Genomic DNA, 17,345 nt, shown 5'->3' on the forward strand with positions numbered 1-17,345 from the left:
TGAGCACTTTCCTTTTCATAGTGGGCTGAAAGCATCCCCCTGGCAAACAGACTTCACTGTTGGGGGGAACTGACAACTGGGCTTATTTTCTTACCCTGCAGAATGTCACCACCCTCCCCTGACCCTGGAAGGGGAAAGAATTTATGCCTCTTGTCATTTGACAATAGGGCCTCCTTGAGGCCAAGTTCAGCCTGCTGCTTAATCAAAGGGGTGGTTTCTCCCCTGGCCCATCTTTAGTTCCTGGAGGAATGCAGGAGTTGGTCCAACAGCCACCCACATCCTCCACGGCCTGTGTGTGTTCACTGTCTGCTTCCTCCCAGAGCAAGCGCTCAAGATCACAGTCCCAGCTCAGACAAAATAAAGCCTTCCAGTCATATCTTTACATTTGACGTAAGCACGGGGAGACTTTTCTTGCTGCATATGGAATGGGGCTGTCGGGAGGGCCTGGGGTGGCTTTGAGCCTGGCACCCTGGTGAAAAGGGGCTTTGAAGCTGGAAGCTCATTCATCTCTGGGCAGCCTCCTTTTATGCAGCCTCAGGGTCTGCCCCCAGTCTAAGGGAGGATGGTGCCGGCCCCTGGGTTTGCAGCCCAGAGTCCCGTGTTTCCGGTCTGCTTTGTCCATTCCTCGGTTCCCCTTGCAGGTAGGATGCCAAAGAAGAACGAAGCAGCTTCCCAGCGTGCCTGTCTCGGTGGTGGTGTCTGTTTAGGGTGTCCTTCCTTTTTTGCTCCGGTTCCACCATCACATCTCTGGTCTGGGCTCTCATAACCTAATGGCAGACATCACCCCTGCCCCCCGCCCCTTCCCTTTCTGTCTACCTAGCACCTGCCCACCTGCCCACACTAAGGCTTTTCTCTGGCCTGCCACGTGCCAACACGGAGTTAAGCACTGGAGATAAAGCAGTGAATTAGATCCCCACTAGTATAGAGCCAAGTGACGACACACGTACTCATTTCATTACAGCTGGGGAGGGTTCTGCAGAGGAGAAAAATGGGGACCTGCCTGTCCATTTCCCCCATTTGCTGGGAGGTCAGCAAGTAGCAAAACAATAATAATTATAATGACAATAATAATAATAATAATAATAATAATAATAATAATAGCTGCCCAATTCTTACTGAGTTAGAGATGGACCAGTTGTATTTTAGAAATGTTTCCATGGGGGTGCCTGGGTGGCTCAGTCGGTTAAGTGACTGCCTTCGGCTCAGGTCATGATCCTGGAGTCCCGGGATCGAGTCCCGCATCGGGCTCCCTGCTCGGCAGGGAGTCTGCTTCTCTCTCTCAAATAAATAAATAAAATCTTAAAAAAAAAAAAAAGAAATGTTTCCATGTATCGTGCTTGGTGGGGACCTGGTGTAAGCCAGAAGATGCTAATGCTCACAGGTGGGAGTGCATTCCTGCTGAGGCTGACAGGGCTTCACCCTGTCCTAATCCAGGTGTGGGGATGGCCTGCTGGGAACAAGGAGCACTTCATGCCTTTGTGATCCAGAGGGATGGGCTAAGTGCCTTTCATCTAGGAGAGGGTGGTCCAGGTGAGAGCTGACATCACAGGAGGACCACTTTGGAGGGGACTAAGCAGGCTTTTGGAGATGGCAGCACGTTGGTTGGCGGGCTTCCTTGTTACCCATGGACACCTTCCCCCTCCAAAGTACTTTTTGCCTCCCTTTAAATTACGAAGCAACTTGTTTATGAGCAAAGATGAGTCCATTGGCAAACACGTTTTTCCTTATTAGATTCCCATTGTCATTTAATGCTTTTTTATTTATGTGTTTCTTGTGAGGAACTGCTCTGTGCGTTGGCCCTGGCAGCTCACTGCAGTTTGCATTTACAGACATTGGCACGGGAATCGACTGGGGCTGGGCAGGGAGTCTGGCTGTCACTCCCTTTGTTTTGTCCTGATTTTTCTATAGCAGAGCCTTTTTGTCTTGTCACGTGTATCAAAGGTCCTTGGGCAAGAGGAAGGATGAAGGAAGGATTTGGCCGCTGAGCAATTGCACAAACACAGCACAGGCTGGAGTCTTGAAAACCGTACGTTTGAGCAGAACTGGGCCTCGAGAAGCCCCATGCAGTAAAGCTTTTTCTAGTCTTTGCTGCGGCAGCTGCCTGGTGGAGCTGAGTGATACTGATTTCACCCATCCATATTTAATCATCCAGACCCTGTAAACCGAGCTCTCCTTTTTCCTTTTTTCAAAGGATCAGGATTCCTGGAGTAAATGGATCTGGCCACATGAAGCAGCCTCTGCTTTATGGAAAACAAAAACAAAAACAAAAAACCCTCTAATAAACAAAAAAAAAGCCAACCCAGCATCCCAAACCCTAGGCTGTTGGAACCTGATGTTTTCTGTTGTTAGGAGAAGGGTGTTTTTGCTATAAATGAAAGACGTGACAGGGGGTATTTCAAAGCTTTGTTTTGGTTATTGTCGGTTCTGCCAACAAGTAACATCTGTATTTATTTTCCAAACTCCCCCAATGGCTGATTTGCATCTGTTTAGTTCTCTGGGTAACATTTCATTTCCTGACTTTATAGGTTGCTATAAAATCCATTCGTAAGGACAAAATTAAGGATGAACAAGACATGGTTCACATCAGACGGGAGATTGAGATCATGTCATCCCTCAACCATCCTCATATCATCAGTATTTATGAAGGTCAGTGATTTTTTTTTTTTTCACCCGTGTATCAGTTACCATTTCTCATACCATGAATGGGGACTGCCAAGATTTTTAGGTAATTGCCCTTCTGGTCAGGAGCCAGGTATTTTTCCTCATGATGCAAAAATAGCTAGGTGTTATCTCTTACTTGGTTACCTTGAATGCAACCAGACACACGTAGCACAGCTCACTTTGGTCGTAAAATAGCTCTGGCTGGTGCTGCCTTCTGCCTTCTTGCCAGTTCTTGGTGGTTGCTAAGCAACCCGCCTTATTAAAAGCTGGTAGGGGAGACAGCCACGGTTTCCAAAAAATGGCAGTTTGCTGGGTGATCAGGATCACGGTGGATCCATTGTCAATGTCGTTCCCCAACGCAGATGCCCCAGTGGTGGAGTCATGAGTTACTCCAAGTGGAGGCTCTTTGAGTTGGGAATTATCTTTGAGCAGGTCCCAGAAGTACCAAGAAAGAAGAGGGATCTCTCGGTGGGGCAGATGCTTCACCGATGGAATCCAAGTTGTAGTTGGTGTTTGTAGGAGAGTGGGGCCGGGAGAAAGTTACAAAAATGCTCGTGCTTCAACTTGTTACTCTTTCCTGGGAAGAAATGGCGAGTATAAACTTCCTATAGCCTATCCCTCTCTTTTTTTTAAATCTGTAAAAAACATTACTCAAGCAATATGTATTTGTTGCAGAAATGATTGAGATACACAATTTAAAATTTCAAAATAATTTCAGTTCTAACCCCCCATTTGATAAATAGCACTCTAGCTATATTTATATTTTTATCTATCTCTCTATATCTGTATGATTTTTATCCAAAGTTAGAGCATACTGTTTATACTGTTTTTTGACTTATTTTTTTTTCATGTTTTATATCCTGTACCCTTTCCTAGGTCAATAGATATTCCCTGTAAGGACATTTTAAAAGGCTCTATAGAGTATTCCATTTATGGACGTACCATAATTTATTGGATCTAATTTCTTTTATTAAACATTTAAGTTGTTTCAAATTTCTGGTGGTTATAAGCAGGGCTTTTGTGACCCTCCTTGTAATCATTTTTATATTCATTTCTGATAATTATTATTTTTTGTCTTATGAAAATTTTTCTAGGCTTGGACTTACTGAGTCAGAGTGTTTCTCCAGAATATTTTTAAATAAATGGTTGAGTCAGAAAACTGAACCTATTTTTAATTTGGTCTCATCATAGTATTTTTAATTGTGGTCTGATCATAATACGTTTACACAGTAATGGCTAAGAGGAAACCAGATGGTAACCTGAAAGTTTTTCTGATATCTATCTTAAATTTTCCTTCTTCTGGTTCCCTGCTGTTTTTGGCCATTTTTTCTCCCTGTTGCTTCTATTTTTGCTCCTCATCTAGAAGTAAATGTTGGTAACAATTTTTATCTTGATTTTTCTAAAGCTCATTTTTGGAGCCCTTGGGGAGAGGATGCTTAAGAGAAATTTTCATTCACTCAATCATGTATTCATTCCACAAACATCTCTTGCAGGGATTCTCAAAGTGCAGTCTCTGAACCGGTAACATCCATATAAACTGGGATGTTAGAAATGCAGATTCCAGGGCCTCACTGAAGACCTGCTGAATTAGCAGCTCTGGGGGTGGGGCCCGGCAGTCCATGTTTTAACAAGTGTGGGAACCCCTGGTCTACTGAGTGACCGTGTTAAGCACCATGTTCAATGTGGTTAGAAACTGAAAGAGACACCAGGTTATGGATCTCCTATTCAAGGCACCCTACAAGGCATGACAGAAGAATGTTACGTAGATACGCAAGCAACATATTCTGGGACCATAGAGTCCTGGAGCTTAGAAGTTTTTGTGGCATATAGGCTGGGCCTTGAAGGAGTTATTTTGAGGAAGAATTGGGGAAAGGAGAATTCCAGGTTGAGAAAACAAATCTGAGTATGTCTGCAAATGAGAGGAACTTCTAGAGGTTAGAAGTGAGTGGGGACACACAATGCAGGAGGAGAGTGAGTTTTATACAATTCTGAGTGTTTTTGCTCCCTGTGGCCTGGTTACCATGGGAACCTGAAGGTACTTGTGAAGGATGACCTCCACGGTGTGGACCAGTGTGCTGTGTTTGGGATTTCTTGGCGTAGAGAAGGACGCTTGCTTATAACTTTGAAGATAGGTACCACATAATTTAAAGTTCTTTGGGTGACTAGAAATAATTTCCATCGAGGCCTTAGGTGGGAGCTTGGGCCTCAATTCATAAAACCCTATCACCAGGTTTTGGGGACTCAGGAAAGAGCTTGAGTTCTCACATCAGGCTCTTGGGTTTTAGTCCCAAATCCTTCACTGTGGCCTTGACATGAGACTTGGGCAAGTTGGGGGGCCTCTCAGGGCCTCAATATCTACACCTGTAAGATGCGGATAACAGTTCTACCTCTTTCTTTGGGTTGTTGGTAGGATTAAATTAGATGATACAGGTTCTGGTAAGCTCAAAAAAGATAATTATTGTGAAGACAGTACAATCATTACAAGTGGTTCCTAACTTGGTCCATTGGCAGGGGTCAGTGGAACTTCAGGGTGTTTGTAAGTCCTCTGGAATATTGTATAACTGCCTTGTCCAATATAGAAGCCACTAGCTATAGATGGATATTTAAATTAAAATTAATAAAATAAAATAATTAAAAATCAGTTCTTCAGTCCCACTAGCCACATTTCAAGGGCTCCATAGCCACACGTGGCTAGTGGCTGCCATATTGGACAGTATGGATACAGAACTTTTTCATCATTGCAGGATAGGACCATGCTGGTGTATAATGTTTTAGATGTTGAGTGCACGGGTTAATTTTTTTCTGAAGAGAGGGTGCATAGCTTTCATCAGATTGTCAGAGCGATTCTTGACCTCAGGTTAAAGAAAAATCTTTACTGCTATCAAGTATTTTGTGACCTGCAGAGTACCATACAAATAAAATGTATTGTTTTTATCCAGAAAATTCTCAGGGACATAAATGTGGCTTTTTTTTTTCTTTTCATTTCTTAGAAATCTCTGATTTCTGTTCTGTTCTCTTTTCCTTCTCCCACGCAAGTTCTGTTTCTCCCACATCCACTAAATAACTGTGGAGGAGGGCAGCTCCAGTCTCTTCCCTGGAGGTTTGAGCAGGGGATTGCCAAGGCACTCGTCTAGCTCCTTCATCTCTAACTGCGACCCCACAGTCCCCAGGGGCTTCTGACTTTATCTGCTTTACTGCCCGGGACCCCAGGACCAGGGCCCTGAGAGTGAAATTAGACCTCCCGAGGTCATCCGTGGAATTCTGTATGGTTGACAAAGCTCCCCCACCTCGAGCCTCAGTCGATCCCTGCAGCACACCTGTGGGAGGGGCAGGCCAGGTGTCCCATTTTACAGCTGTGGAGATTGAGGCCCTGGAACGTTAAGACACGCTGGGTGTATTAGTTCGCCAGGGCTGCCACAACAGAATACCATGGGCTGGGTGGCTTGCACAATAGAAATGTGTTGTTTCTCAGTTCTGGAGACTAGAAGTCCGAAATCCAGGTGTCAGAGGGTAGCTTTCTTCCAAGCCTCTCTCCTTGGCTTATAGATGGCTGTCTTCTCCCCATGTCTTCATGTGCTGTCCCCTCTGTGTCTGTGTCCAAATTTCCCCTTTTTATAAGGATACCAGTCACACTGGATTAAGGGCCCACCCTGATGTCCTCATTTAACCTTAATTATCTTTTTAAAGGCCCTGTCTCTGAGTGGGGTCACATTCTGAGGTATGGGGCGTTGGGACTTCGACATATGAATTTGGAGGACCCCATTCAGTTCATGACCCCATTCAGTACCACGGCTCGCTGGTGGCCCTGGCACTCAGGCCTCCTGACCTCATTTGGTTTCTCCACCACCGGGCATCCGCCCTATGTCTCTGCTTTTGTGTCTTGTTCGGCTGGCTCCGCAGCCCACCTGTGCGCCCCAGGCATCCCCTTTTCTCTCCTTCTAGGCCCGCTGGTGTGGTAGGGGGCAGTGCGTTGGCAGCAGTAGTGGGGGGCCGAGTCTGAGGTCTCTCGGCCAATCGCTGTGTGAAAGGGAACCTTCTCCCTGGAAGCTGATTGGTTGTCTGACCAGCCAATCAGGAGCCTTCGCTGGGTGCAGCAATGCGCAGATTTTGCTGAGTGAACTGGCTGTTTGGACATTAGCCAAGTGAATGGAACTGTGGAAGAACCTTACGAGTTCTTCTTCAGCCAGGACTTTTGTGATTTAAAATACATGCACGCATGCACACACACACACACACACACACACACAGCAGTAGCAGCTGCAAAAGCAACGACATGGCAAAGCGCAAGGATGCGTCTGACCCCGTGTGTTCAGGAACAATGCTCAAGGGAGGGAAGGAGCTTGTGTTGGCAGAAGTGACAGAGGGTCTGTGAGGCTGAGGGAGCGAGTGAGTATGAGGGTGGTGGAGAGAGGAGGTCAGGGAGGGCCAGATTTTGCCCAGATTGGCTAAGGAGAGCTGTGGGTTTTGTACCAAGAATAAGGCAAAGCCACTGATTTTGAGGAAGAAAGTAGCTTTTATTTACACTTTAAAATAGTACTAATAATAGCTAGGAGTTACTGAGTTTTACCCTATGCTAGGATGTGTGCTTGTATTATCTCAGTTGATCCTTACATCCATGAAATGCAACTGTTAACATCCGTATTTTATGGTAAGGAAATTTTGTCTGAGAGGCTAAGTACATTTCCCAAAGTCACACCGACTAAGAAGCGGGAGATCTGAGCGCTGAACCTAGTCACTCTGAAGCTGGTGCGCCTAAGACAAGCCAGGTCATTTGGTGGTCTGCCGTGACCCCTAACTGGGGGCAAGCATTATTCTGGACCCTGTGATACAGAGAATTCTTGGTGTTCACGGGAGTTGTTGTCTGAAATACGTGAGAGCATTAAATGTCAGCTTTGTGGGTATTTTAGAAAATATTTCTACATACATCTCAGGAAGAAGCTTGGGGCCCAAATCTGGTCAACTCAAAGATCAAGTGTTTTCTACACTGCAGTCCATGGAAATGTAAGTTATTTGTACATTATTCAGAGTACCCACAGGCTCACGACATCTGCGACTTCACTGAATTAACGCTGCTCTTCACCAAATCTCAAAAATAATTCCTTTCAAATGTTTCTTTCTCAAACCAAACCCCGGGGTTACTCTCCTATTGACCTGTGGGTGAAGGTGATTAACCCTCAAATTTGTCGACTCCGTGTAAACACAAACCATAACTGGTTTCTAATGCTAAGTAAATAAAAGAGGATAGACCTACACCTTCTAGTGTGTGATACTAAGGGTAATAACGTAAGGGAGAGAGAAAAGGAAGAAATCTCTGGCACCATCTCTGAGATGGACCCCTGTTTCCAGTCAAAGGAATTCCATTCTCTCAGCAGGGTGGGAATTGACAATATGGAAAGAACAGCTGAAAAGGAAGTGCCCACCAGAGCTTTCAACTTGGCTGCCTAGGATGGAAGAGATAAAAACAGTTTTTGCCTGAGGTTCTGATTTCAGGACCCGAGTGCAAACATCAAAGGCACATTGTCTCGCCCTGGCTTCCCCTTTGAAAGCCTAGGAGACACAAACTGCAAAGCCTCGAGAATGAACGTCTTGCCACACAGCACTTTAGGGAAACCTAGCACCCCATCTGGTAACAGTCCCGCTGGGCAGGGGGGAGGGGAATGAAAAGGCGGGGGAGTGAGTGGGGGAGATTCTGCTGGCGCCTTCACTTCTATGCCCTTGGTTTTTGTTCCTGGCCCTGCAAGATTTCATCCCTTCATTGACCCTTTGCATTGCAGTATGCTAGAACGAGCCAACCCTTTCATCACGTGCCCTGTCTTAGGTAAGGGGGATTCTGGCTTTCTGGAACAAAGCGGGAAGCCTATTGGACATTGGTCAGCTGTGATCTCTCACCTTTGGGAGAGTTTCTGAAACTTAAAAAAGCCAAATGAAACAAACAGACATGCCTCCCTTGATAAGCATGTGTGTCTTGTGAGCTTTAAACCTGCTGCTTAGGAGAAGACGTAAAGGAGTCTGTATTCTAGAAAATTCTCTGAATTCCTGCCATAAAGGCACTTTGGATGAGTTGTTCTTTTTTTTTTTTTTAGATCAGTGAAAAGTTCCTTCCATCTTCCTAGAAGTATACATTACAATATGCTTTTTCGAGCTACCTGTGTCTCCTGAGAATTTGATAGATTTTTCTGGAAGGGCATATGGTTCTTGCCTGGTGGTGAAAAATCACTGCTCTAATAATCTAGCCAGAGATGCAGAGGAGACACCAAGAGGCAGGGCCTGTGGAAGAGCCCAGAGGCTGTATTGTGAGCTGTAAGCTTGGATGACAGGGCATTCCACCTCCCGCCTTCTCCTGCCCCTCAACTTTTGGCCAGGGGCAATGGGGCTGGTGCAAGACACATCCAAGAGGTCTAGCAGAGGTCCCAGAGTCACAAAGTATGGCTGCCCCTGCAAAGTAACCCCTTGAGAATGGCAGGACCCTGATCAATTGCCCAGCAATGCATGTGAGCCACGGTTCTCAGAGGGACCCTGGAGCTGCAGCGTCCATGTTCCTTGGGCCCACCCTAGATCCACGTGTGGAATAACCAGCCTTCTGGGTGACTCGAATGCACTCTCAAGTTTGAGAACCACCGTGTTAGAGAACAGCTGCTCCGTGGAGCAGAAACCAAGGCAGGGCTCATTTCTAGCATCAGTTATTTGGAAATACCTACAGTCGAACCAGTTCATGTTTTTCTTCTCAGGTCAAGTGCCCTAACCCAGCCTTCTCAGCCAGCAAGCAGATCCTGATTGAGGCCTTTTCGAAGGCAGGGGATGGCCGAATTGATCTGACAAGGGCTGTTAGTCATTAACTCTACCCAGTGTTCTCATTCATTCATGTGATCACTCGTTGCTTTTACAAAAATATATTGAGTACTTACGTCCCAGGCAGGTATTGTTCTAGTAGGATGAGTATATGTTTTCTTGTCCCAAGCAGGCTTCGATTTGAGTGAGCCAGCTGCTCTTCCAGTTGCTATTATGTGACCTTGGGCCAGTGACTTAACCTGTCTGAGGGTCAGTTCTCTTACCTATAAAATGGGGCCAATAGCTCGCTACTTTCTAGATAAACTTGTGAGGATTAAATCAGATAAGGAAAAGATCGCTAAGCACAGTGGCAGGTACATGCTCAATAAATAACACTGATTATTCCTGCTGTGATGTTTAGGGCTCTGAGAGGTCCTTAATGACTGGAGTATCACCCTCTTTTGGGAGGAGTTAGAAGAGAAGGTCGCGGCCAGATTGCCTACACCAGTGATACTGAGCGCTGGATACACATTAAAATCTCATGGGACATCTGTAAAAAATGCTGATGTCCGAGCCTCCCCCCCTGGGGATTCGGATTTAATTGGCCAGACTGAGAAATACGGACTTAATCCTGCAACGAAGAGGAAATGAGCCCTGCTCTCGAAACTTGTCTTGGTCTGATCATTTGTCATCAGTGAATTCCAGAGAAGAAAGTGTGTCTGGCAGCGATCACCAGTGAGCAGTGAGTGATACCTTTGGGCTTGGGTTTCCTTACTTAGCCATTTGGTTGCTGCCCTCATCAGGGACTCAGAGCCCCATGAAACAGTTTGTTGAACTTGGCAAAGTGGTGTATTATGCTTGTGTTTACTCTTTTGAACCCATGGCAAATTGCTGAGCATTTTAACACACTCCCCTTGCTGCCAGGTCCACAAATTCCACATGAAGTCTCTGCAGGCTGGATCCAAAAGGAAGGACTCGCCCTGGTTAATAACACAGCACCAGAGTTTCCTTCACTTTTAGTCACAGGCACGAGCTCTTCAGCTGTGAATCTGTCCAGCCACGTTTCTAATGAGTTTCCTATTAAGTTAGCTGTTTGACCTTCAAGTGTATTATTTTCATTGTTTTCATTTGATTACACCCAAGTCATTTTTCTAGAGGCTGGAGATTAGAAATAAAACAACTAAAAACGAATGCTACTCCCTGGTTGTCCTGCCTCGCCCTCTCGGGTTTCCTGGAATTCAATATTTTCTAGTGTCTCAAATAATACCACTTGTATTTGAAGTTAATTTCTAAAGAAAAAAAAAATGGAACCATGTTGTCTGGTAATATAAGATCTTTTGAACTTAAGTGTGATGGCTCTGTTAATTTGCCTCGGTGGTTAACAGCATGCATTGAAGAAGGCTTGTGGGGTATGGAAGAGGCCCACTCCCCAGATGATTTCTGACAGTGGGTTCATCTGGCAGGGGTAGCTCTGAGGTTGAGATCCATGCTTTGGAACACCACTGGTGTCTGAAGAACGGACCCTAATTAGGAGAGCTAAGCTTGCCTCCACCTCAGGCTTGGCTGCAAGTCCTTTGACGTCCCTGAGTCTTAGTCTATTTCTCTGTTCTCCCACCTCCCTCTCATCCCTCAAGGGAACACATGTGATCTCAGGTGTAGATTTTGCCGATACATATATCCTTAATAATCCTGGATTTGATTCAGGCATGACTAAGACTTGCTGCCTACTAATAACAGCCTAACACACAGACGCACGTTGTGATAACCTTCACAATGAGGATCGGTGGTCTTCACCTTAACAGATGAAGAAACTGAGGCTCAGAAAGTTTAGGTAACTTGCCAAGGTCACTCAGCTGGTAAGTGGCAGAGCCTGGATTTGAACCCAGGTAGCCTGGCTCTGGGAGTCAGGCTCTTAACAACAACACTGTGTTTGCACGATGAGGTGGACCAGAATTTAGAGTTGACAGGATTAGTCCTGAGCCATACACGGTGGGGTGAGCAATGGCTAGAAGCATAGGTATGATAACCACAGGGCTGACTTTTCCACCCTGGCTGCTGGTAAGGGTGGGATGTGCCCCTGTAGCGAAGCGTCCTGTGGGGAGGACAACGGTAAGGCTGTCTTTACAGGGGGTGGATTTCTACCACATTCATTGCCTGAATTGGAGGAGCCTGCTTTTTCTCAGAGTTCACCGTGTCAAGTACAAGAGCGTTAACGTTAGCCTGGGGTGGTTCTGAGGTGTTCCGACCAGTTGTCAGTGCTCTTAGATTCAGGATGGCGTGAGTGTGTGTGTGAGACAAAAAAGCCCAGACAGAGCAATAAAGAAAATAATCAGGAAGACTGTGGGGTGTGGCTGATGAGTGTGTGGTGATGGTTGATGGGGCGCATCACCTCACAATCCTACTTGTTTCCATGGAAATACCCCAGGGATGGTTGTGGAAGGAGAATGGAATCCAATGGCTGGACCAACATGGTGCCATTGATTCTCTCTCCCATGTAGCTCCTTCCTTTATCCTGGCCACATCCCCTGCCCTCCTAGGATTTGTTATTGGGCCCCCGAATAACACTGATGGTCTTGGCAGGAATGAGTGGTTCTTGGAAAGACATCTGCATCCCCTCTTCCGCAGGGAGCTTATATGCTTTCTTACCGTTTCTTCTACCTTCTGTGGAGTCCACTGTTGGTAGTGGGTGGCCTGGTTGGCGATGGTTCTCCTTGCGTACGCCAGCCAACATCCAGAGAGAGTTTTGGTTCAAGAAAAGACAATTAGTGAGCGAAAGAGCCTTTCATTGCCCAAACCGGGAAACACCTTGATTCAACTCGGACCAACTCATTGGCTGTGGGAGAACTGCCAGCCTAGTATAACTTTCTCACTCTCACTGCCACGGGCTTTCAGACTTAAGGGATCAGAAGACCATTTTGTGAAGCCCTGAGCCTGTGAGGTGCTTGAAATTTAGTTCTGGGGAGGAAACCCTTGAAAAATGGATCTTGCATTGACTAAAGGACCTAATTAGGTTGCAGACAGTTCTTGCAAAGGAAAGACCATTCCATTTCTGAAATGAAAAATAAGCTACTTTCCACGAGGATCGTACGACCTTTAACAGAAGCACGCCCCTGAGGAGTGGAATGGTCTGTCTGAGGTTTCGGGAAGGCAGTAAAAATGCTGTCATGTGGGGAGGCAACCCCATGGAAAGAATGAACTAATTTGACTGAAGGCAAAGGCATGAGGAGAATCTTGACTGGTCCACTCTAGGCCATTGGCTTTTTTGCTTAAAACCAACAAACGAATCTTCCTCTTCTGAGGTTACATGTAAACCAGAAAGACATCCTCCTTTTTTTGTAACCTGCTGTCCATGGAGCATCCTGTAAAGGGATTCCCACCCTCTCCCTTCCCAAGCTCATTTCCTTCCAAATGGCATTGTGAGTTTGGTTCTAGAATGGCTGGCGGACGGTTAAAATCCCAAGATCTCGTCACTCATCAGCCTTTCTCCCAGGCCAGAGCATTATTTTGTAATCCGCATTTGCTCAAGTTATACAAGTTGTGTTATTTGCCCGGGGGGCAACAGGAGGGAGTCGTTAGGAGTTGGGTAATTAGCGTGGTTGGGAAAGCGAGACAATCAGAAGGCAGAGCTCGACCGTCAAACTGAACATCTGATGAAATTCAGAATTAATTTGGAGAAGTAGCCGTTTCTTTAGGAACCAATCCCCACTCTCCCTTGAAATGGAAAATAAACAGAAAACAAGAGAAATCATTCAAGTTGGTGTCTGGGAAGAAGGCCTTTCTGTGGGACAGTAGAAGAAAGCAGAGTCTGGATATCGGTCTATGCGAAAACAATGGTAAAACCATCTCAGTTGAGCAAAACCCAAGGCATTTTGGGTGGTTCAGTTGCATGCTTGTTTCTCTAGGAACTTTCTTAGGCCATGTGCGTTATCTCCCTGATTCTGATCATCTAGGTCCTTAAAGTCTATCATACAGGTTAACACTTGATCTATTTCATAAACACTCCTGGTGGTATCCAGCTACATTACAACGCCTCCAGGACAAAGACTGTGCCTTCTGTTGCATTTGTATCCCCTTCAACACAAAGCAGAAAATGCTCCAGATTGATAAAAAACAAAACAAAACAAAACAAAACATTTTCAGAAAAAAACAGTGATGCTGGTCTCTTTAACGAAGGAGACTCTTTATCGAGTATTACATAAGGAAAGTAAAGGGATGATGGAGGAAGGTGGTGGGGAGTCGTGGGAAGAACAGAAGCTTTTGGGTCACATACATTTGGGACCAAATCCTTATTGGTTATCTGCCCAACAGAAATGCATACAGATGAACATTGAAAGAATGTTTACAACAGCACTATTCGTAACGACCCCCACCTGGAAACAACCCAAATACCCATCAACAGTAGAATGGATACAGCCTTGCTGCATTCACACAGAGGGGTACTCTACAGCAACGAGAGCGAACAGTCTTCCATCACATGGAACAAACATGGGATTATTCTTACAGCGTTGAGCTAACGAAGCCCGACACAAAAGAATATATTCAGCATGATTCCATTTTTAGACAGTTGGCAAAATTTATCTATGGTACTGACTTATAGTCGTCCTATTTGTGGTATTGGCTTATATATATCCTTGGGGAGATGGTTAGTGAGAGAAAGAGGACACAGAGAAGGTAGGCCTTGCCCGGTGCTGGCCGTGTTGTTTCTCCATCTGAGTGCTGGTTCCCTATTTATGAAATAGGGGATTGTTAGGATTAAATGTGACAATCCATGGCATGCAGTAGTTGTTCAGTACGTGTTATCTATTGTTACCACAAAGAAGCCTTCTGAGGAAGGAGGGATCACTCTCCAGCGTGGAAGGCTCTCGGGAAGAAGGGTGCTCTGGGCTATTTCATAGGCCCAGGATCCTGGGGGCTGCCCTGTGCCTTGTCCCATCTCTTTATTGTCCTTGGCAACACTTGGGCCCATCTGACTCCTCCCCCACAGAGCTCCTTGTGGGCATTCAAGGCCTCGGTGGTTCATTCATAGCCTGCCTCTCCTTTCTAGTCCCTTAATCCCCAGCACCTGCCAACTGCTGGTGGTTCTGCTCCTGTTTCTGCCCTTGCCCGTGCTGCTCCCCCTGCCTGGCCTGCCTCTGCCACTCTTCCCCTAGTAAAGTCTTCTCTCAGTATCCCCAGTGCCAGTCCCGTAGCAGGTACTTTATACAAGTATATTGTTAGAACTCAAACCTGGGTCTGCGGTGCATGGACATGGCCCCTGTGCTGCGGTCTGACTCAAGCTGAGCTAAGTTTCTATTCAGGGTTTTGATTTTCCTGGTAGGCCTGGCATGTCAAGGGCCATAGTTTTCCTTACCGTTCTGGAGCCACCGGGCTTCTGGGTAAAGCTGTCTGGCCAAGAGACACAGGCTTTCATTTTTCAGAAAGGAAACCCTTCCCAACTGGTGGAAAATAAGCTTTTGCTTAGTGACTAATAACATAAACACAGACAAGCTTTCTGGGCTTATAAATAACCAGTTGTAAAAGTGCCCAAGGGAAGCGGCCTCTTTTGCCAGAAGAATGGCCAAGAGGGTTCCTATCACCTCGCTGATAGTGACCTTAGTGTGGGCAAGGAGCCTTGGGCCAGGAGTGCGGAAGCTGGTCATTCTTCAGGAGAAATTCCCAAGGCCTTGCTCTTATACATTAGAAATCCTTGGCTATACTGGAAAAATAATAGTTGGTCTCTAAGGCCCTTCCTGCTTGAAAATTTTGTGATTCTGAGGAAGCCGCGCCATATTTTATTTTTTAAAATTTATTTTTATTTTTTTTTAATGTGCAAGTGTTTCTCAGAAGTAGGCATTCTTTTTTGTGTGTGATTTATTTATTTATTAGAGAGAGAGCACGTGCATGTGGGGCAGGGAGGAGGGGCACAAGGAGAGGGAGAGAGAGAGAAACCCAAGCAGACTCCGTGCTGAGCACAGAGCCAGGCTCAATCCCACCACCCTGAGATCACCACCTGAGCTGAAACCAAGAGTCAGACACTTAACTGACTGAGCCACCCAAGTGTTCCAGCCACAACACGTTTTAAAGAGTGATGGCAGCAGGGAGAGAAAAGTCGTACGGTTTTGTTTTGCAGAAGCTGGCTAGGAGGCAGATGAGAAATTCTGAGGATAGCTGCCCTTTATTGAGCACTGGCAAAGTCACCATCCGGAAGGAGCAGGACCCTTGAGCTCATCGAGGGCCCTGCATCTGACTGATGAGGGGACCGAGGTTTGGGGGGGGTCACCTATATGTAAAATGGTGTAGTGGCTAGGAGCATGGCATGTGTGGTCAGACTGTGGGCCCAGGCCTGGCTCCACCCTGGACTCGCTCAGTGGCCATGGTGGTTACTAACCTGGTTGTACTTAGGATTTCTCATGTGTACAGCGAGGATACTCATAGGACCAAAGCCATAAGACATAATTCAAGCAAAGTGCTTATTAGCTCAGAGTCTGCACATAGTAGGCCTTCAGTAAGTGCCACTGTTATCAGGAAGGACTGGAAGCTTCATACCTAACACCACGGGGCCTCCTTGATGAATCACTGATGTACCAAGTCTAGAACTGCTATTTGCATTTAGTTAATTGAGGGTTACAATGAGGGCCGTGACCGTGAGGCTTGGCTGTGCTGCTTCCTGTGGGAAGGGTGGAGCCCCACGTGGCCACTTGGACAGGTCTCTCACCTGGCTGCCCGTGAACCCCGCCTATCATCTCCACCCATTGTTTACCAGATTGGCTCCCCATTAGTTCCTCTGGATGTCAGGAGGAATGTTGCAATGGCCAAATCAACCTGCAAAACTCAGAGTCAAAGAAACCAGACCCTCCAAGGGCAATCAGGTATTAGCATTGTCCAAAAAACATTTTGCCGATGCTCGATCACAGGCACATTTTCTTCCAGAATATCTTGCAGGACCTGCGCTCCACGGCACGCACATCTGGAAATGTTCCCCAGCCCCCTCTGAATACAGAAAATCAGCTGAGGGGCAAGAGAGAAAAGGCAGGAAACCAGCGAGGATGGAGATTCAGAGCAAGGGGTGAGCGGGGACATCAGACGTGAGGACCGAATCAGCATGTATTTTAGAGGTGGGCCTGGCGGGACTCGCTGATGGAGGTTCCTCACGTAGTAAAATATTTGGTGGTGAAATGAATCGTGTTGATCTCTGCTTGATACCAGGCGGGCCAGTTGGAGAGGGAGGAATCCTGTCACCGAAACAGTCCTTTTGTCCGCCTGAGGCCAGCGGCCCATACTTTCTGATAATCACTGAAGGGACCGGTGACCTTGGCCTCCTTTAGGGACGCATCAGACTTTTTGGGGGTGTGAACCTCCTCATTTATTTCTCTGTCAAAGTACTTTCCCTCTTTCTTCCTCCCCCACTTTTTAAAATTAGAAAGCCCGCTGCCCTCTCCCGGGCCTAGCACTCCATCATTTTCAGAGCCTGAGCCATGCACCCCGAGGCAGTTTTGCAGTTTCCGGAGTTTATTGTTAATGAAAAGGGCACAACAGGCTGAAATCCCTGGCAAGAGCCAAAGCTGCAGGGTACGCCGAAGTCAGCAGACACGGGAGCAGCCAATTTTATCTGGCTGTTCTCTTGACTCCTCCACCTCCCTTCCCTCCTCCTTCCCCCTTCCTTTTATCAGAGAGGTTTGGCTGGACTTGAAGGAGCCAAGGAGGAACTGGAGGGGCTTGAGCTTCTAACAGCCAGTGACAAGGTGTGGGAGGACAGAGGACCCAGGCCTGGGCATGTTCCAGTTCAATTCCATTCTCACTGAGTGTGTCTAGGAGTCTGGCTCAGTGCTAAGGCCCTGGGGTCCAATAATATCAATAGTACAATAATAGCTAATGTCACTGGGTGCATGCTCTAAGCATTTAACACACCCAATATCAATAAACACTCCCAACAGTTC

The 17,345-nt window shown here is 46.4% G+C and overlaps 1 protein-coding gene across 1 annotated transcript in view; it reads left to right on the forward strand.

Moving 5' to 3' along the window:
* Positions 1 to 17,345, forward strand: part of NUAK1 (NUAK family kinase 1) — a 70,852-nt gene that overhangs the window by 31,781 nt on the left and 21,726 nt on the right. Inside the window, exon 2 of the mRNA XM_021687373.1 lies at positions 2,526 to 2,646. Coding sequence (XP_021543048.1) covers positions 2,526 to 2,646 — 121 coding nt within the window. The remainder of the gene's footprint in view (positions 1 to 2,525; positions 2,647 to 17,345) is intronic.

The sequence above is a fragment of the Neomonachus schauinslandi genome, chromosome 5 (assembly GCF_002201575.2).
Source record: "Neomonachus schauinslandi chromosome 5, ASM220157v2, whole genome shotgun sequence".
In the NCBI taxonomy this organism is placed as follows: Eukaryota; Metazoa; Chordata; class Mammalia; order Carnivora; family Phocidae; genus Neomonachus; species Neomonachus schauinslandi.